This window comes from Malania oleifera, chromosome 13, assembly GCF_029873635.1.
Source record: "Malania oleifera isolate guangnan ecotype guangnan chromosome 13, ASM2987363v1, whole genome shotgun sequence".
Lineage (NCBI taxonomy): Eukaryota > Viridiplantae > Streptophyta > Magnoliopsida > Santalales > Ximeniaceae > Malania > Malania oleifera.
The window spans coordinates 73,164,404-73,185,864 of NC_080429.1; the positions used below are offsets into that span (position 1 = coordinate 73,164,404).

Below are 21,461 nucleotides of genomic sequence, written 5' to 3' on the forward strand. Positions count from 1 at the left end.
GGTTTAGTTTGTTCTTCATGCTTTAGGCGAATCTACAAGAGGCTCTTGGACAGGCTAGGACCTATCTTGGGGTTCTTTCCGTGGCTGCTGCAGTTTGTTTGGATATGCATGCTTATTAAGTTGGATTGATGAACTGCTTGCTATTTGTTAACTTCTTCAGTAGTTTACTAATTCAGGAACATTGTTATGAACTATACTTTACTGTTGTGAATTTGATAATTTTCATGTACTTCCTCTCTAACTTAATTTTCTATCCTTGTATTAATTTTGTTATACTTCCATCCTCTCTTGAATTCCATAGATATACGGTTGGATCCTGCCTGTTAACTTAAAATTGTGGGTATTCAGTATTGTAGGAGTATTCCTATGATAATAATATTTTTATGGTTTGCTTGGTTTGAGGGAATAGTTATTCCTTCAAATAAGATGGAAAATAGTTAAATTTTGGAAATTAAGGGAATAGTTATTCCCAGTATATTTTTAATTATTTTATTTAACATGTAATAAGAAAGAAATAGATATTCTCAAAATTTGGGAATAGTTATTCTTTGTATATTTTTTATTATGGACTTAGAAAATGTTTCAGATTGTTATTTGTTTTATATTAATTAATAATTTTTTATATAATTAATTGTGACCAATTTATTAAAACCAATCTATTGAGATTATGAATTTTGGGATTAGGGGAAGAGAAGAGCTTGTTACACAAATAATAAATATTCTAGGGAGGGTCATAGAGGAGAATCGGGCGCTAAAGAAACTAAACCATGAACATGTGGAGGGATTCTGAATGCTGTTAGGGATCCCCAAACTACAAAATTTTCCATGGTTTGGAGCCACTTGATGCAGGAACAACAACACTATAGGTTTAGGGATCCCCAAACATGAAGGATTCCGAAGTTTGGGGCCCTTTAATGCAGGACCAACATCCCGACAGCTTAATTCTCAATTCTTAATAAGAGAAGATGCATAGGAGCATTTTGTATAGGCTTAAATGCTTGGAAGCTAAGGAAGCTAAAGGAAATGAATTTAGGAAACCTAAATCAACTAAAGTACTAGGAAAAATTAATTGGGCCCTTAACTCTCTAATTGACTCTCTAATTAATTAGCCCATTAATAAATATTTTTTTGAACTGTGCAAGATTTGCTATCTTACGGATTCTTTGGCTCGAAATGCAGGCAAGAATTTTCAAAGATTGGAGAAATTTTTTGATTCTCCTTTGGGGGTAAGCTATTTTTTTTGCTTCTTTTTGGGTTCATTCCCTCGGGATTGGGTTTTGGCTCTCTGATACTCAAAGAGACTTGAAGGCAGTACTTCTGTAGTTTTCTTTCCCTTTGAGGGAGGATGCCCTATCTACCTTTCTTTGTAGTTATCCCTTTTCATAGTAAATCTGTTTTACTATCTTAAACAACAAACTAAGGGAAGTTACTAGAGTATCAGACAAGAAAACTGAGGCAAAAGATAATTAACTATAAAGTGAGGCAAGATATCACCTCATCTGCAGTTGCAAATTTTCTTAAACCATTTACTCTAAGGTCTGCTCATTCTTAGCTTAATATGGTCAGATACCCACGTTCTAGATTTTCATAATATAGACATGGGTTGGAATTAAACTCAAGTGCATCCTAAAGTAGATGTTACAACAGAATTATAAGCATATTCTAAATCATAGGATCTTTTAGGGAATATGGAACAAATGATAATCATGCAATACAGATAACATATAGGAGTAAAAGGGGAAAAAAGAATAAAAAGAAAAGAAATCACATTGTTACAGAGTTCGAATCTTTTAAAAATTGAAAATACAGTCTGAGTAACATACAAGAAAAAAATCAGTTGTAAAAAAATCAAAGTGGGTTTGGCAGTGATGTGAAGAAAAAGTGGTATAGACCCATTTCTCACTTTTTTCGAAAAAGTGAGCTTTATGTGAAGTGCTTTGTAGGATCTAGGTATAGTAGTATACATATTGGCAAACATTTCCTAGCAAAGCAGTGAAGGCACTATAATGGGTGCTCAAGGCACTTGCCACTATTGTCAAACATAGCCATTCATAGGGAAATATTGGGTGGTCTCAAACCACCATGTTAGCAAGCTAACTGGTGGTCCTAATTTGACCACCGAAAAATGACACATGGTGGTTTATGACCACCCATTAACATTGTATGAATCCAACATAGTACTCTTGTTCCCAAATAATTGTCATGATTGGATGATTGTAAGGTGCGTTTAATATAGCATTTTTTTTTTTTTCAAGTTTGATATTGATGGTTTAATGCTTTAGGATGCATTTGCTTTAGAATTCTTAAGTGGCTAGATTTAGCTAAGGGAGATTGACACACATTGAGGGCAACAAATCTAAAGGATGTGACTCTTAAGTTTTTGTTTTTGTTCTGTTTTGTTTTTGTTTTTTGTTCTTTTTGTACTAGGGAATTATAAAATAACAGTAATCTAAGAAAAATAACTCCAAATTTATTAGCTAGGCTAATGTGCTTATCATGTTCCTCCAATATATACATGATAAAATAACTATCACAAGTTTAAAATCCATTTAGTCCAATTATAGTCCATCCGATCAATCATATAAATTAATCATACAAAACAAGCATACCCTTAAACAAACATACACTGAACATTTCATGTGGAAGTAGAAGTCAAGATATTTTTGTTCAGGACAGACAAATATTTTTGAAGTCTTAACTCTAGTAGAAAAAACACAGTAGTGAGTTGTTTTGGTGTGTTAAATGGAGTTATTAGCTAACAATAGGAGGTTGTCTTTTTCCTTTGGGCTCTTGCAGAAAAAGTTAGCCATGTTCATGAAGAAGGCTAGTGCCAAGGGTCAGATAATGATGATATTGTTCCTGGTATTTCTATTTATTGTCCTTTTTCTTATGTTCTTCTTCACCTAGGCTAGAGAGGAAGAAGCTGCTCCCAGTGTTGGTGATACATAGGAGAGAAGTTTGATCTAGCTTAAATGCAGGACTCCGTAAAAGCATATAAGTGAACTAAATCCATGTATTGTTGAATAAATTGATACCGAAGTGGCTTTGAATGGGGGCTCCTGGCTTTAGTGATGATGAAGATTGGGTCCAATACTAATTCCTAGCAATTATTATATGTTAAAAGAATTCATTTATTTCGGTCTCTCTTAATAAAATTACCATGGTTCAAATTTTGAGAGTTTTAACTTATTATTTGAGATAATATCTTGATATTTAAGTGGAGAAAGGAAGATGACAAATTCATTATTTTGGTAAATTAGTTGAGTATCCAAAGAGTTTCAGACAACCATAAAAGAGGGATGATAAACTACCTTTTACATACCTTCTAATGAGAGAAGTCACCCACATCATCTGGACGGGATAGGCGCATCATTTGTTCAATCTACACTTTCGAATTCTTCATGGCTTGCATCTTCACTTCCCAGTTCGACATCTTTTCTTTCAATTGCTGGTTCTCCGCTTCCACCATTTGCATCTGGATAACCATTTTCTCCGCTCGAGCCTCGGTGGCTCAACACTCTCGGTCAATCTTAGCATGAGATACCGCACTGAAAGAAGATGATGATGTTGGGGCGACGTATCCACTCCCAAGACCATTCAACCAGCCACCCGTTCATTGCCCAAGCACCTGAGTGCAGATCTCATCATCCGTCATTGGCTGACTGCCCTCTGCAATGGGTGCATCCCTCAGCTCAAGCATCTTTGCCTATTTCCAGTCATGAAAATGATGAAAACGAAGAAATGAGAATACAACTGATGTTTTGAATAAGATAATGAACTAAATAATCTGTTTGACTTACATGTTTCATTTGTGCACCCTGGCACCACTCCCCCGATGGCCTCTGATGTGTTCTCTGATACAGATCCGGCCTCGACTCCAAGTCGCCAGTGACGGGATCACGCTACATTATCATATAAAAGTTCGTTAATATGAATTCAACGGTGTCAATATAAATAACACTTGTCAGGTAATGGTCAGATAGTTTCGTAGCAATTACCTTTCGATGATTGACGAACAATTTCGAGCCACCGCAATGTGTCGTATCTAGTTTACTGCGATTCGTAGCATTTTTTTCACAGATAGCCTACAAAATAGATGTAATGACTTTTTATTATTCACATAAATATGAAAAAGTAGTTATTGTAATTAATAGAAACACATCACCTGATAGTTAGGGTCGCGAAAATGGCGACACATCACCCGCCAATCCTCTAGGCAGATCTTATCATATGGGTGTGCTTCTGCCTCATCTCCCATCTCCCTAAAATGGTTGCGCATTTTGCTGCAATAGGTCTTAAACCGTGAGCACAACTGCGTGTTCACCGCCTTTTTGACATGGTCTGCGGTGAAAATGTCCATATCAAACTCTTACTGCATAAGAAATATAAATTGAATGTTAGAGAATCTTTTGGGTAATATATTAAAAGGGAAAGAAATGTTTTAGGGTTACTTGCCAAGATACGCTCATATAGAACCAAGCGTTGAGCCTCCGTCACCTTTGGCTAGGTGAAGCAGGTGACTGGAGCATATTTGCGACATATAACGCCAAGCTCCCGTGACCCGACTATGCACCAATCGTCAAGTGGGGCCGTAAAGCCTGGACGAATGTCGATACGGATCCGCCGCCCAGTCCTCTCTAGGTGCTTCTTTAGCACAACGTTCTTCACTGCACCACGGCCTAAAGTCGTCTACGCCATAGAGGTCAATGCTGAAAGAAGAGTTAAAGAACAATAAGATAATCATACAGGTGAAATGACAGTAAATATATTATTCTAAATCAAATACTTGTAACCTTACCAATGCTGCTCATTATGGTTGGCAACTCACCCTGGACTTGATCCCCAACTGATGGATCCATGTCGGGCTGGGGTCCTGAGGGCTCAGATGGTGCCACATCAGCACCGACGTGCTCAGTCACTCTCGAGGATGACCCATCATCCTCGTGGGATGATGTCATCGCTAGCCTAGACTGAAGTAAGCGACGACAACCTCCTGGTGTCATGTCTGCAAAATAATTCACAAGTAAATATAAGAAGATTGGATATTAGATGGATGCATAGTAAATATATTTTCACTTATTTTCACATGTCAAATACACGGTGACAACATAACACGCTTACCCCCTATACGTCCTCAATATCAGTATCATCCTCATTTTCTAGAGTGTCTTCCTCTTCATTGCAATACTTAACCATAGTTTCATCTTCCCCGTCAATTTCATCACTGTCGATGAATTCAACGTGTACAGAGGGTTCAATTCTATTGTCAGCAGTTCTTAAGTGTTCTTCCGTGGCACCAACCCTATTTAATGGTATAGGATCGGCTCCTTCCTCGGCAACATTGATAACAAATTGCGTTGCTACACTAACAAATGGTTGATCTTCTTGGAAAGCATCATTGCTGAAACTCTTCTCCCCATCCGCGACTTCTGTAATATCATACAAACTTCGAGGAGGAATTTTTTGGGTCATATGACATTCACCCTTTAATTTTGTGTCCTTAAGGTATAACACTTATTCTTCCTACATCACAAGCACAAAAGGGTCGTTTTGATACCATGTTTTACTGAAATTGACACAAGTAAAGTAGGCATCCGTATTTATCCCACTCTTTTTATTGCTAATGTCCCCCCATGTACACTTGAAGATGTGGACAAGTCTGTTAGCTCCATAGTGAAGCTCTATAATGTCATCCAACACATCAAAATAGTCAATTTCCTCATCTTCTTCTGTATCTAGCATCGCAACTCCACAATTTTGGGTTCTTCTATGCAGTTCGAGGGACTTCGTATGAAATCGTAAGCCGTTGACAATGCAACCGCTATAGCAGTTAACTCGTTGATTGGGGCCACATGCTAACGCATACAAATCTTTACTTTTTGTTGGTTCTTTATTATAATACATGACTTTCATCTATTAATTACAAAGGATTTTAGATGAGTAAACCGTCAATATTGAAAATGTACATTGTAGCGAAGTCAGGCAGTAGTTGTTACTTACACGGCACCCAAACCAATTGACAAATTCCTTCTTATGTATTTCGCAACATTCCTTTCATTTTGAGCCAAAAGTTCAGCTTTATGTTCGCTATATGCAACAATAGTACATGTTAATGACAACTACGTATATATGCATATGTAAATACAATGCAAAGTAAGGATTTTTGAACCACGTACTCGATATATGGAATAATTTCATCACAATTATTAAGGACGTAAAAATGTGCCTTTCGTAGGTCGTCCATATCAATGAAATCGTAAACCCGTGCACCAAATGGCCGAACATTTCCTTGAAATATAGAGCTCCTCAGTTCTTCATCTTCGGCATTAATAGCATGAACGTTTGCATTTCGCTCCTCACGAGTGAACCTTGTTTCAATATCATATAGATACATTGAGCAAAATGCAAGACATTCACTGTCAATATATGCCTTAATGATTGAACCTTCCGGTTGCGGCTTATTGCGCACGTACCCCTTCAAAGTGGATAAAAACCTGTGCATTTTACACAGCATTAGTGACTTGTATACACAAAAAAGAAAAAGCAAGGAAATCACGAGAACATTGTAAGACTTTATAATTTACCTCTCAATAGGATACATCCAATGATATTGGACTGGTCCTCCAATTATGTCCTTCATTGGTAAATGGACGGGTAGGTGGACCATCACATCAAAGAATGCTGATCGAAATATTTTCTCCATCTTGCATTGTATGATCATAATGTCCTCCTCTAACCGTTCAAGTACGTTTACGCTCAATTTCTTGGAGTAGAACTGTCAAAAGAAGATCCCCAATTCAATCAGCACCGAGCGAACATCTTTGGTCAAGTGTCCATGAAGGAAAATGGGAAGAACTCGTTACAAAAGGATGTGACAGCCATGACTTTTCATTCCTAACATCTTCCCTTCCTTCGTGCTTATGCATCGAGATATGTTCGATGCATATCCATCAAGGAACTTCACTGATTTCAACCATTTGAAGAAATTATTCTTCTCATCTTTCAAAAATATGTAACAGGCTGATGGCATGAGAAGTTTGTCCCCATCACGAATCAGATACAACTCAGGCCGTATTCCTATATCTTTTATATCCCGACGAACATTTGCATTGTCCTTTGTCTTCCCATTTATATCCAGTAATGTACAAATGACATTCTCACAAATGTTCTTCTCGATGTGCAAGACATCCAGGTTGTGGCGTAGTGGAAGATCTTTCCAGTATGAAAACTCAAAGAAGATGCTTCTCTTTGTCTAATTTAACTCCCACTCAGCACGTTTCTTTTTTCTACTGCTAGGTGATTTCCCAAATTTCATATCTCTGATCAATCTGAGCTAGTTTAATATCTCTTCCCCACTTAGTTGGTTTGGTTGCAACCTTCATTCAAGTTTTCCATTAAAGCTTCTGACACCACGAGTCCCCCAAGGATGTCCACGTCATAAAAAACGACGATGACACATAAAACATAACTTGCGTCCATGCTTTAAGGATAAGGACCCAACATCCTTATTACACACTGGGCATGCTAAGTAACCTTTTGTGCTCCAGCCCGACAGATTGCTGTAGGTGGGGAAATCATTAATTGTCCACAAAAGTACAACATGCATCCGAAATGTTGTCCCGGTTTCCACATCAAATGTCTCCACTTCTTTTTCCCATAGTTCTTTCAACTCATCAATTAATGGCCTCAAGTAAACATCAATATCATTACCAAGTGCCCTCAGTCCAAGAATAAGCAGAGACATATAAATGAAGGGTTCTTTCATACATCGCCATGGCTGCATATTGTATGGCATCATCATAATTAGCCACATGCTATACGAGTTATTCATGTTACCGAAAAGATTGAACCCATCTGAAGCAAGGCCAAGTCTGATGTTGCGAGGATCACTAGCAAACCACGGATGCATTTTATCAAACTCTGCCCAAGCTTCCGAGTCCACTGGATGGCTAAGGGTGTTTTCCTCTAGAAGATATTTCTCTTTATGTCATCTCATATCTGCAGCAGTCTTTCTACATATGTAAAATTGTTGCAATCGTGGTATTTATGGACAGTATCGCAGAACTTTTTGGGGGATCTTTTTACCCTTCTTTTGATTAGTTGTATACCTCGGTTCACCACATTCTGGACACTCATTTGCATTTTCATGTTCACCATAAAAGAGTGCACAATCATACCTACACGCATGTATTGTAATGTAACCGAGACCCAATTCACGCATGTATGTCTTTACTTCATAAAAAGACTTTGGAAGTGTTTCACCATCAGGCAGTGCTGCCTTAATGAGGCTTAAATGCATGTTGAATGTGCTCTAAGATAACCCATGTATTGTCTTTGCATGAAACAACTTTATAAGGAACTCTAATTTTTAGAACTTTGTACAGTTTGGATATAGGGGCACCCGTGCATCCCTCACGAGATTAGAAAATGGTTTACCAAATCGATTTAATGTACTAGGATCGCAAGGTATGGTACCTACTGAAGTAGATTCATCACTAGTACGCGACACACTGACGTCTTCTGTGTCCACTGCAATCCCCCTTTGTAAGTTACCCAACATTTCAGTTAACGCTTCCGAACGTGTATCACCACCTACTATATTTGCCCCCTCATCTTCATCATCATCATCATCGCTCTGAATTACGTAATCTTCACCGTGGAACACCCATCTTGTGTACCTTTTCTCCATTCCAAAGTCTAATAAATGTGAATGGACCAGATCAATGTGTTTGAATGTTATGTTTTGGCATTTCTTACAAGGACACCTTATTCTACTAGCACTGTCAACACGAGGATGCGCGAGCTCTATGAAATCATGTACCCCTTTCATGTATTCTGGCAAATACCTACCCCGAGCGTTCATCCAACTCTTATCCATGTTCATTAATTCCTTATAACATGTTCAAGTAAATGGTGTTGATTACATTGTCAGAATGTTTATGACACATGCATTGTGAATCCTATAATCAACCACCTTCCGTTTAAAGGATACGGATCCTATCCCATTCAGGAATGTTGCAATTACAGTGCGATCAATCGCTCAAATTCCTTCGTCGTAGTCATTATAAATTTCAGCAGCATCTCCCCATGGCTCTCCAAGTACACGAGATGGGGGAAGTGCACATCACCTGCTAGTTTTCCATTACTAACAAATTTTCACCACACCCCACTATGCACCCAGAGAACACGAGTAGAGACGCAATCGAAATATATGACAATGAAAAAAGCGTGAACAATGACAAGAATGTAAATACAACTTCCTAAACTGTCCACATTGGACAATTCAATAATGATTGAAATACAAACATCACTAATTGTAAATGAAACAAATAATCAACATGTTCAATTGATTATTAGTCTACATAATATGACTAATAATCAATTGAATTTTAACAATTGATTTGTCCCACATGTACGATGAGGCATGAATGTATAGTAACCATTCTTGAACGGGTCTAAACTTCAATGCACACATGAAATGACAATAATTAATTTTGCATAAGGAGCTCGTGATAAGTAGGCAAGGCATAAGCCTTATGGCATTAAGGTGTAAACCTTTTGAGAATTTCAATTTTTAGATAAAAATACATAAATAAATTACATGTAATTTAAAAATAAGGTAAAAACTACATAATTATAAATGCAATATAAAAAATAAATATACTTTTTAAGCTATTTTTTAGTCATTCAAAATACTAACTTAAATTCATTAAGTAAATCAAGTCAAGAGAAAGTTATAAAATTGCAAAATTCATATTACTTTCAAGATTTATGATACAGCTCCCAATTATTCCTATATTGTTTCCAAATCTCATCCAACAATAAACCTCCACCTCAGTCAAAACTCAAATCATCACTTTCTGATCCAATTATCTCCCCATTTCTTAACCTCCTTTTATTTCCTTTCCACATTGATGCACCCAACCTCCTTCTTAATAAGAGAATCTCATCCAACAGCAGCCTCCCACCACAGTCAAATCTGCCAAAATTCAGACACAAGATATCATCAATCTCTCCCATAGTTGCTCCTGGGTTTTTGCATCTTACCTCCCCATTTTTCAAACACTTCTAGCTCCAAACTATTAATATTCTAGACATGTACCAGAGTTCGTTCAGCACGATTTGAAGTTTGGAGTACTGGACTCTGAACGTGAAGTCTAACCTCATCCTTAGTAATACTATTTCTTTTGCACAAAGTGTTTTTTGTGGGAGAGAGGCAGATTGTGTATGCTATTTTTAGTAGACATTGAAGTGCTAGGATGTTCATCGTACAAACAAAAAGGGCATTGTGTTCAAATTAGATTTTCGGATTTTGAGAAGGCGTGTGATTGAACTAGTTGGGAGTTCTTGGATAGAGTGCCTTTGAGGAAGGGGTCAGGTGTTACGTAGAGGAATTGAATAGGGGGCTGTTTATCTAATGGATAATGCTTATTTTTTGTGATTATTAATGGGTACAATAGTGGTTATAGATCTTCCACTAAAAAAAAAAAAAATTTGACATGGTTTCAAATTATAAAAAATAAAAAAATTGCACAACCTTATAAAATGTATTAGATTAGAATAAAACTGATTATTCCAATTCAAATCAATGATGGAAAGTTTAATTGAAATGCAAGTTAAGAGATAGGAAATATGTATACATACACACATACAGATCATAAAAATTTCATAGACTGATCATTGGAATTTTCACCAATCACCATATTGTTTTGCTGTTGAAAATAAGTTGCAATTGATTATGTGTGTGTAATTTCAAGAGGCAGCACCAAATGACATAGAAACAGTTAATCATGATTTACACACACACACACATATTAAACTTAATTTCAAGATCAATATTATTTAAGTTTACCACAGGATGTATATTTTTTATGGAGCTCTTTTTAGGGGCTAACAAAAATGAAGAGAGCAATAAAAATTAAGTTATTGCCCATCTTGATCATTTGGACTTGAAATTAAAAAATAGTACTTCTCTTTAGAAAGAAAAATGATTAGTCCTAGTTAGAATTTTGAAGAAAATTCAGTGATGATAAATCCTACAAAAACAATAAATATAATTTTTTTTTTTAAATTCCCATTTGGCTCTTCCAAACTTCATTTATTACATGCACACAAGTTTGCATTCCAAAAACATCATTTGCTCACAATTTGATCCGTGAGGCCTGAGGGAGCTTAATCTTACCGTGGAGCAGCTGGAGGCTGGAGGTGTGGAGTCAAGTCATCTGTGGAGCTGGGGATGATTGATGCCTGTGGCTGTGATCCGTGAAGCCTGGAGGAGACGACGACTCGAGCTGGGGATCGTTCGCACTTCGTAGGCTCGCAGTAGCGGTAGGTCCGACACGTAGCAGCGCACCAGAGGAGAGGAGAGGCGACTTGGGAGAGGAGATGATTGAGATTTGAGAGAGTGAGAGCTAAGAGGTCAGAGATGAGGAAAGGGTAAGAGCCATGGTGCGGGTTAGGGGCTCTTAGGGTTTTTTTGTGTTAATTGAAGTCTGAAGTAGTAGTGACGGTTTCAAAACCGTCACTAATACCCTATTAGTAGTGATGGTTCTCCCAAACCATCACTAATACCCTTAACTATTTCTTTTTTAAAATTTTTTAAATAAAAACACTATTAGTGACGGTTTCAAAATCGTCACTAATACCCCCTTATTAGTGACGGTTATTCCAAACCGTCACTAATACCCTTAACTATTTATTTTTTAAAATTTTTTAAATGAAAACCCTAGTAGTGATGGTTTTCAAAATCGTCACTAATACCCCTTTATTAGTGAAGATTCTCGAGAACCATCATTAATACCATTAACTATTTCTTTTTTAATATTTTTTAAATGAAAACACTAGTAGTGACGGTTTCAAAATCGTCACTAATACCCTTAACTAATTTTTTAACATAATTTTTTAAATAAAAACACTAGTAGTGACTGTTTCAAATCGTCACTAATACCCCCTTATTATTGACGATTCTCTCAAACCGTCACTAATACCCTTAACTATTTCGTTTTAAAATTTTTTTAAATTAAAACACTAGTAGTGACGGTTTCAAAACCGTCACTAATACCCTTAACTATTTCTTTTTTAAAATTTTTTAAATGAAAACATTAGTAGTGACGGTTTCAAAACCATCACTAATACCCTAGAATCGTCGTTAATATTTTCGTGGAAAAATTTTCGTGCGGAAATTGTTTACCGCGCTGTTTTTAGTGAAGAAAGTATTAGTGACGGTTTTAAAACCGTCACTAATAGTGTCGTATTAGTGACGGCTGCTAAAACCATCACTAATGCTTAGAGTATTAGTGACAGTTCTTAAAAACAGTCACTAATACCAACTTTTAGTGACGGTTTTAAAACCATCACTAATATTTGCGTCACTAAAAACCATTTTTTTTGTAGTGTGTGTCTTTCTAGGCTATCCCTTTGGCATAAAAGGTTACAAAGTTTTAGACTTGTCCACAAATGCATTTTTCATGTCCAGAGATGTAGTTTTTTATGAAAACATATTTCCTTTTATTGATGGTAAAGCCTCAATTTCAGATCCTTTTACTTCAATTACTAATGTTGATAGACTTGCATCTTCCAGCTCAGGTAATGATTTTTTTGTCACTCCTATTCCTATCCAAGATAAGTCTATTACTTATTCAGATCCTCTTCCTGATCCTATTCTAGTTTAGGTTTCTTCTCTCCATTCTGATTTTTCTCCTGCAATTCCTTCTTTGCCTGTGTCTATAGTTCCTACTCCTATCACATTAATACCTACATCTATATCAACTCATGAACCACCATCAGCACCTGTCAGAAGATCATCTCGGCAATCCACTAAACCAACCTCCTTACAAGATTATGCTTGTGTTACTACTCATGTTTCTGGTGCAGCTTATGATGTGGCTGATGGGCTAACTTACTCCCATTTAGAGCCTTGTTATCATTCATATCTATTGGCAGTTAACACATTGCCTCAAGAGCCATAATTTTTCTTCCAAGCTATTCAAAATCCTTTGTGGAGATTAGCAGTGGACAAAGAAATTCAGGCCCTTGAATAGAATCATACTTATGAGCCTACCACATTGTAACCCGGTAAAACCCCTATCGGGTGTAAGTGGGTGTATAGGATTAAATTAATTCCTAATGGAATTGTGGAAAGGTACAAGGCTAGACTTGTGGCCAAAGGATATACACAATGGGAAGGAATTGATTTTCTTGAGACTTTCTCACCTATTGCTGAGATAGTAATTGTTCTGGTACTTCTTGCTTTAGCAGCTGCTAGGTGTTGGCCTCTTCACCAATTGGATATAAACAATGCCTTTTTACATGGGATTTACATGAAGAAGAGTACATGTCATTGCCTCCTGGTTTTCACAGTAAAGGGGAGACTTCAATTATTTCTTCTTCCTCACATTCATCTACCCCTGTTGTCTGCAAGTTGCTTAAATCCCTTTATGATCTGAGACAAGTTTCAAGACAATGGTATAAGAAATTGTCATACATTATTCAGCAACTTGGGTTTGTTCAATCAACTGCTGATAACTCTCTTTTTGTTCACGTTAAAGGTTTTTTGTTCACAGCTTTATTGGTCTATATGGATGACATGATCATCACAGGAAATGATCCCACTTGTGTAGCAACTTTGAAGTCAGTTCTGGATGCTAAATTTGAAATTAAGGATCTTGGATCACTTAAGTTATTCTTAGGACTTGAAATTGCTAGAAGCAAAAGGGGAATAAGCTTAAATCAAAGGAAGTTTGCTTTAGACATTTTAAAGGAAACAAGCATGATGGGTTTGTAAACCTGCTAAGTCTCCAATGGAACAACAATTGAAATTGTCAAAGGATAATGGTGAACTTCTATCAGATTCAAGCAAGTATAGAAGGCTCATAGGTAAATTGATGTATTTGACACTTAGTAGACCTAATATGACATATGTTGTGAACAGGCTCAGCCAATTTTTGGCCAAACCAAGAGTTCCTCATATGCAGGCTGCAACAAGAATCCTACAATATATTAAAGGTACATCTCGACAAGGATTTTTACTTCCTAGTGATTCAGATTTACTACTGAAGGCATACAGTGATGTTGATTGGGTTGGATGCCTAGATACAAGGAAATCTCTTACTGGGTATTGTGTTTTTCTTGGAGATGCTTTGATTTCATGGAGATCAAAGAAGCAATCAATGGTATCAAGATCTTCAGCTGAAGCTGAATATAGATCTATGGCAAGCACCACCTGTGAAGTTACTTGGATTTTATCCTTACTAAGAGATTTACAAGTGAAGCATGAAGAATCAATTTTGCTTTACTATGACAACCACACAACATTGCATAATTCAGTGTTCCATGAGAGATCAAAACATATAGAAGTAGATTGTCACATTGTTAGAAATAAAGTTATAGATGGTACAATCAAGACTTTCCATGTTGCATCCAAGAATCAATTGACAGATATTTTTACTAATGCACTTGGTGTAAACAACTATATAAGAATGAATAAGAAGTTGGGATTGGTTAATATTTTTGCTCATCAAGTTGAATATCCAGATTATATTGTGAGTGATCATGTAGCAAGAGCTTTGCTCAAGAGAACGCGCGCGCCGGGGTGGGGGGGGGGTGTAAAACTTAATGAGATTAGCACCAATATTGGTAATGTTGGGAATGATGAAATGCAAGACAGTGATACAAGAAAAGAGCATGAGTTATGAGGATTTGCTACCTGTGATATAATTATTTTGTGGTCATTGGTAGTTTTAGTAAATGGTTGTAACAATTTTCTCACTAACAGAAAATTAATATTTTTTTTTTAGTTATCTGTTAGCCAGCTTCTGTATATATATATCAGCTGGGCGTATGAAGATTATTATTAAATTTCATTCACTGTAATTGCTTCTTCTTCAGCTTCAATGAAAAACAGAGCATTCAATTTTTTTTACATGACTTCTGTGGGAGGCTGAGGGAGGCGGTTTTGAAAGTCGCACAGCCTGCACTAGCCGAACAGTTCATGCCTAACTGGACCTCTTGAGAAGGTGGAATGTCCACGCACGATGCCAATCCTTCCAAAGGCTGGTCAGCTGGAAAATTATACAAATATGAACGCCTCGTTGAGAGAATTTGGGGTAGCCGCCGGCTGGGCGGGCAGTTGGACTAGAGGAGGAACATGAAATCTCCAGGAAAATGATTTTGTGGGTTCCTGGGAATTGACATCTTGGAGCTTGGAAGGAAAAGAAAATTAGGAGCTCTAGGTTTTGTTTGCATTGGGAATTTTTTAGGAAAAAAAAAAACGCTTTTAAAAATTGAAAGAAAAATAAATTTTAATGTAAATTTTGTATTTAAATCAAAGACTATCAAAATATATATATCTATTTTAATATAAATAAAAATTATATCCAAAAACACAATTTTTTTTTTTAGATTTGATGTGTTTTTATTTTCATTTTCACTTTCTTGCTAACTGAGGGAGCATTTGGTGCTATTTTTAAAAAGTATGAAAATGAAAACCAAAATTGAAAGCTAAAAACTGAAAAGAAAAATTTTAAATGAAAAACCAACAGCCTATTTAGTTAATATTTCTAAAATTAAAACAAATAAAAATATTATGAATAAACAGATGCTTGTTTTTGCCCTTTATTCAAATAAAAATTACAGTACAAATAAAAAATGTCATAATAAAAGTGATTACAATTATTTTGCTTAATTATTGTATTTCAAAATTCAGCTTATAAGAACAATCTTACCATACATACATGGTAATTCAAAAATAATAAAAATATTTTTTTAAATAAATTTTATTATTTTAAATTTTTATTAAAAAATTATGGATATTTTATTTTAATTATTATTTAAAATGAAATTAACCATTTAATTTTAATTTAAAAGTATGCATAAAATGAATGATTTAATCTAAAAAGTTAGTTTCGAATACTAAAAATGTTATGGCGGGAATTTACCAAAGTAACTGAAAACAGAACTTAGTTTCAATTTTTTTTATAAATAAATGGAAATCGATCATAAAAATAGAAAATTAACAACATGGTTTCATACCATATTTTTTGCACTGTGTAAAAAATAAAAACAAAAAATAAAAAATAGAACCAAATATACCCTAAAAATGAAAAAAGGTGCATTTTTTCCCATATATATATATATATATATATATATATATATATGTTTTTTTTTCAATCTTCAAACGAGGCATAGAAATCACATGGATCTTTCATAAACAACCGATGGACACCATTTGGGTCGATTATTTGTGCATAGTTGGATCCTTATTATTTCGGTCCAACACAAACTTCCACTCAAAAATTAATTCAATGGCATCATTGCTGATTTTCAAAGTACAAGCATTCTTACTTAAAGAGAGCAGTAAAATGCATTGCCCAATGCCCATATTGCTCCACAGGCTTAAAACATTGCGAGTAGCAAAAGGAAGGCCATTTTTAAGTATATTCTGCACGGCAATCAATGCTAGACATGTAACAAATCATGAAGATTTTGAAAGTGTAACGGTTTTTGTTCATGAAATTTTGTTAGCATTTATTAACGCAAAATTCTTTATGGGCTACATTTTTTAAAGTTAAATATGTGAAAGGAGGACATATTATTCTTTACAGATCGCATGGATCAGATTCTTCCTTTTAGAGGAAAGTTTTATAGGGTGTGCTTGAACTGTTAAGTAAATCTAAGTAGAAGGTTAGAGAAGGAGATTTAAAATTGTGGTATGATAAGCTTATGGATTTGGGACCTTTGTTTGCATATTGTCCAAATGGTGCACAATCTCATATCAAATTAAAAGACTTGATTATCAATAATTCGTGGGATGTGGAAAATTTACAGAAAATTCTGGGGTTTAATAAAGCGGATGAAGTGATGGAAAAGGTGAGAAATCTTAGAAATTCTTCGAACATTCTATTATGGCTCCCGGAAAAGGATGGTTGCTTTAATACAAAATTCGCATGGGATGTTATCAAAGTTAGAGCTCCAAAATTTAATTGGGCTAAGTGGGTTTGGAACAAATAGTTACCGAAGAAAATTTCTATCTGTATGTGGAAGGCTACTTTTGAGTGCCTAAGTGTTGATGAAAAGGTGAGAAGGGTGGGGGTTTCACTTGTTTCGGCATGTAATTGTTGTGAGATAAGACAATCAGAAGATTTGGAACATGTGTTAAATAAGGGAGACATTGCTTCTGAGGTTTGGAGGAAGGTTTCGATGGAGGTAGGTGTTCCTTTCCTTAGGCAATAAAGTTGGAAAGAAAGAGTCCAAATGTGGTTTAATAGGGCTTTCAGGTTCTCTCAACTAGGTTCATTGATGGGTTTGATTCCTTATTTAGTAGTTTGAAGACTGTGGAAAAGGAAATGTGTGGCTAGAATGGGAGGAAAATTAAAGAGTAGTACTGATGTGTGGCTCTCCATTAAGTATTGGGTGAGGGTTTTGAGTAGGAACATGACAGAAATGGTTCAGGTAAAGGATGCTGATTTTCAAGTATTACAGAATCTGGAAGTGCAAATTGTGAATAAAAAAATTAAAATTATGCAAAGTGTGAGATGACTAAAATCGAGGCAAGGGAGGTTGAAACTAAATTTGGATGGGAGCAGCCTGGGGAACCCAGGGCCGGCGGGTGGTGGTGGCATCCTTAGAGACCATACAGGTTCTTTTGTGATTGGTTTTTCAAAATATTTTGGTTCTTGTTCAAATAATAAAGCTGAATTGAGAGCTGTATTGGAGGGAATAAAGATTTGCAAACATTTGTGCCATACCTGTATCAATATTGAATATGATTCAAATATTGTAGTTAATTGGATAAAAGTTAGGAAGTGCTCCTTGTGATATTTGTGAGATTTTTGGGAGCAGCTTATTAGTTTATTGGAGGAAGTAGATTTTTCGATAAATCATTAGTATAGAGAAAGGAACAAAGTGGCAGATGTCTTGGCTCGACAAGATGTTATGGGGAGGAATAGTTTGTTTACAAATAGTAGTCAACTCCCTAGAGTTAGCAATGGTTTGTATAAATTGGAGAAGATGAGTATGACTTATATGAGGTATGTTTAGTTGATTTTCTTTTGGTTTTAACTTATATTTTATGTTGTTTATCTTTTATTTTGTTTTATTGTGTAAGATTTGTTTTGTAGGTTTTGTTTTGTTTTGTTTTGTTTGGACTTGTAACCTGATTTTTGGCTGGATGTTGGTGTTGTTCTTTGGTAAATTTTTAATGTGTTGTCTTTTGTTATCTCCCATTGATTGTCTTGTAACCACAGTATTCCTTCGTCAAAAGTGAGAGGTTATCAATAAATAAATGGAGGAGCCGCCATTCTTTAAAATACCGCCATTCTTTAAAGTAAATAAATAAATAAATGGAGATTCATCATGCTTTTAACATACGACACAGGCCAATCACAAGGGGCAGAAATCCCAAAGGTAAGATAAAGCCTAGTGTGGCCATCACAGCTCCTGCTAAGTATGTACATCTCATGGTACCGAAATCTAATAGGTGAAAACAAATCAACCTTTTTTTTTCTCAGTTGGGGAAGGGGACGGTGTTACATATGATGTTACTAACCATATAACATTCACATCACTTTGTACTTGAAAATCAAGTGAAGTGAGAGGGATAATCTAACCACTGGTATTAGGTGTTGTCGACTTACTAGCCCAATTTACAGGTCACAGTATCTGGTGAAAGTAGTGTCTCATTCTTTAGCAGCACAAACATCATCTGCTAGACTATCCCCCTCCTCCGCTTTTTCTACGTTGTCTACCATAGCTTGAATAGCCTTTAGACCTTCCAACACCTCTTTCATGGAAGGTCTCATTTTCTTCTCTTTTTGCAAACACCGAAATGCCAACTCTGATACGGCCGTTATCATTTTTCTTACCTTGTAGTCTGTCTCAAACCCAAGAGATGGATCAACAAGCTCGTGCAATGCATTATTTTGGATCTTGTTAATGGCCATGTCAGATAAATTGATTTCATGCCAATGCCTAGTGATGTCAACAGGTGGCTTCGATGATATAAGCTCAATCAAAACAACTCCAAAGCTATAGACGTCACTCTTGTCTGTAAGCTGGTAGCATTGATGATACTCTGGGTCAACATAACCAGGAGTCCCTTGTGGAGCAGTAGAAACATGAGTAACATCGGTTGGAAAGAGACGAGAGAGCCCAAAATCTGCAACTTTAACACAGAAATTATTGTCAAGTAGAATATTATAGGTTTTGACATCTCTGTGGATAATATCGGAAGCATGGAGATATGTCAAAGCACTCGCACTCTCTATTGCAATGCTCATCCGGATAGGCCATGTAAGCGAGCCAGCATTTGCACAGTTGCCATGAAGATGATCGGCAACTGTTCCGTTGGGAATATATTCATATACAAGTAGGAGCTCACGGCTGTGGCGAGAGGTACAGCCATAAAGAGAAACAAGGCTTTGATGTCGCAAGTAAGTTAGAATCTCAACTTCATTCATGAACTGCTCAACTCTCCTGCAATTGTTTTCATACAAGCGCTTGACTGCAACATTACGTCCATCTCGGAGCTTGCCTAGTTGAAGGTACAGAGACAGAAGGGAAAATTAAGGGTTTTTCAGTTGTGCATCTAAAAGGAATAGTTTTGGCCATAAGAGGGCTTTTTCTTCTTACCATGGTATACAGTGGCAAAGGCTCCATCACCAAGTTCTTTAGTAGGGTCAAAATTATTAGTTGCTTCTACAAGCTCACCGTAGGAGAAGGTATGGGCTCCAAAGTAGATGCTGGACTTCTCAGACTCCATAACTGACGAGGGGTCAGAAGATTTGTTTTGAGAGAGTAAGGATGAAGGAGTGTAGCGTTTTCTATTCCGGAATTGATAGATCAAGAAGACAGTGCACATTAAACCCATGCCCAAGAATGCAGCAATTACGCCTGGGCAAATAACACGAGTGATAATTTCTAATTCATTGTAGGATGGAAGAAGAATTTTTTGCACTGAAAGGAAAGGAAAGGAAATAATGTATATATTACCTATAACGGTCTTCACTACCCAATTTCTTCGATGGGGTTTAGCTGTAATTGCGAAAAGCAAGTGTTGTTAGTTAAAAACTTCAATTAGATTAGCATAACTCGTACCGACAATCTTCTGTAGAATTTTAGACAAAGTCAAAACCTGCCTTTGTAAGTTCAATGCGGGTTTCAATTAGAGCATGCAAGTCTAATGTCAGTTCCAAAAATCTTATATAAACAGAGAGAAGCAAAATCTTATGCTACTGAGTTATAGTAGCGAGCCAGCACAATTAAATTGCCTTCAGCACATGAAGTATTAATAAACCATTAGCTGAAGGAAAATAAAATAAAAGGAGGAGAGAAGGAAATTAAGAACAAAAACATGTCTGAACTCTGAATTCCTATTTAAATTCACGACGCCCACATACCCTCACAAACCCCCCCAAAAAAAATTGTCCTTTCAATGAACAGCAATTAACCATAACCATTTAGCTCATACCTTTGCAGGAACCCATAGGTAATTTACGCAGAAAAATGAAACACAAGCGTCAGAAAATCATGCCCACATCAGAAGGACGAGACTCAATTTCTTCAGAGATAGCAGATAAAAGAAATTAAGATTGCAGTAAAGGAAGAATAATAAAGGAGTGATATTAGAGAGAATTACCAGAGGGACATGTATTGTTATAGGGTCGATCTGGACAAAAACAGATGAACTCAGTGTTATCAAATCCACAGCGCCCACCACTTTCCTCACAATCGCTGCAATTTTGTTCACTCAAATTGAGAACAAACTCGTTCTTCAACATTTCCGTGACATTCTTCCCGTATCCTGTTGCATCCACAGGTACTTCAACCCAAGACTGGCATGAGTTATGTAAAGAATTCGAGCCAGATGGAAGATCCTTGGCAAAAACAGCAAAGGAGACATGGGTATAATTGCTTGCACAGTTAAGAGTCATGGAGTAATCAGGAGGCTCCCCGGTGCAGTGATAGAACAAGCAGAGAACATCAAGAGAAGAGCTATTACTAAAGGGAGTCCCCTGGAGGCTGAAATTATGCAGCGGAGTTGGGCATGATTCCGTTGAAAGGGCAGCGTTAATCAGCAGAAAGGATTGATTTTTGAAGACATCTTTGACGATAAAATCATCGTTTGAAATTTTGAGAGCTGGGTTTCCGTTATCGCAGGTGATCTCAAGGTTGGGGTAGCCGCAGTAGGATTCTTGTTTACTACTAATCCAAAAGGGGAAGCTTATGTTTGGTTGAGACCCACAGTTCTGCGGGGCGCAGGCCTCATATTTTGGGTCGACTGAAAGGATTTTGTCGAGGAGGGTGGTGAAGATGATGATGCCGATGAAATTGTAGAATGTTTTCTTGAATGGGTAGCAGTTCTGCAGATCCATCTGGGGTGAAGGAGAGAATGAGAGAGCCAAAGGAAACAGGGGAGGAGAAGTAGAGCGTTGATAGTAGGAGCTGAAAGAAAATTTAACTTGGCT

At 36.5% G+C, this 21,461-nt stretch overlaps 1 protein-coding gene across 1 annotated transcript; it reads right to left on the minus strand.

The window, feature by feature from the left end:
- Positions 1–18,397: 18,397 nt before the first annotated feature.
- Positions 18,398–21,461, minus strand: LOC131145467 (LEAF RUST 10 DISEASE-RESISTANCE LOCUS RECEPTOR-LIKE PROTEIN KINASE-like 1.2). The gene is made up of 3 exons (XM_058094556.1): positions 20,633–21,461; positions 19,627–20,028; positions 18,398–19,528 (listed from the first exon to the last, which is right to left on the minus strand). Exons 1-3 carry the CDS (start codon positions 21,366–21,368, stop codon positions 18,675–18,677), a joined length of 1,992 nt encoding a protein of 663 aa, XP_057950539.1. The 5' UTR covers positions 21,369–21,461; the 3' UTR covers positions 18,398–18,674.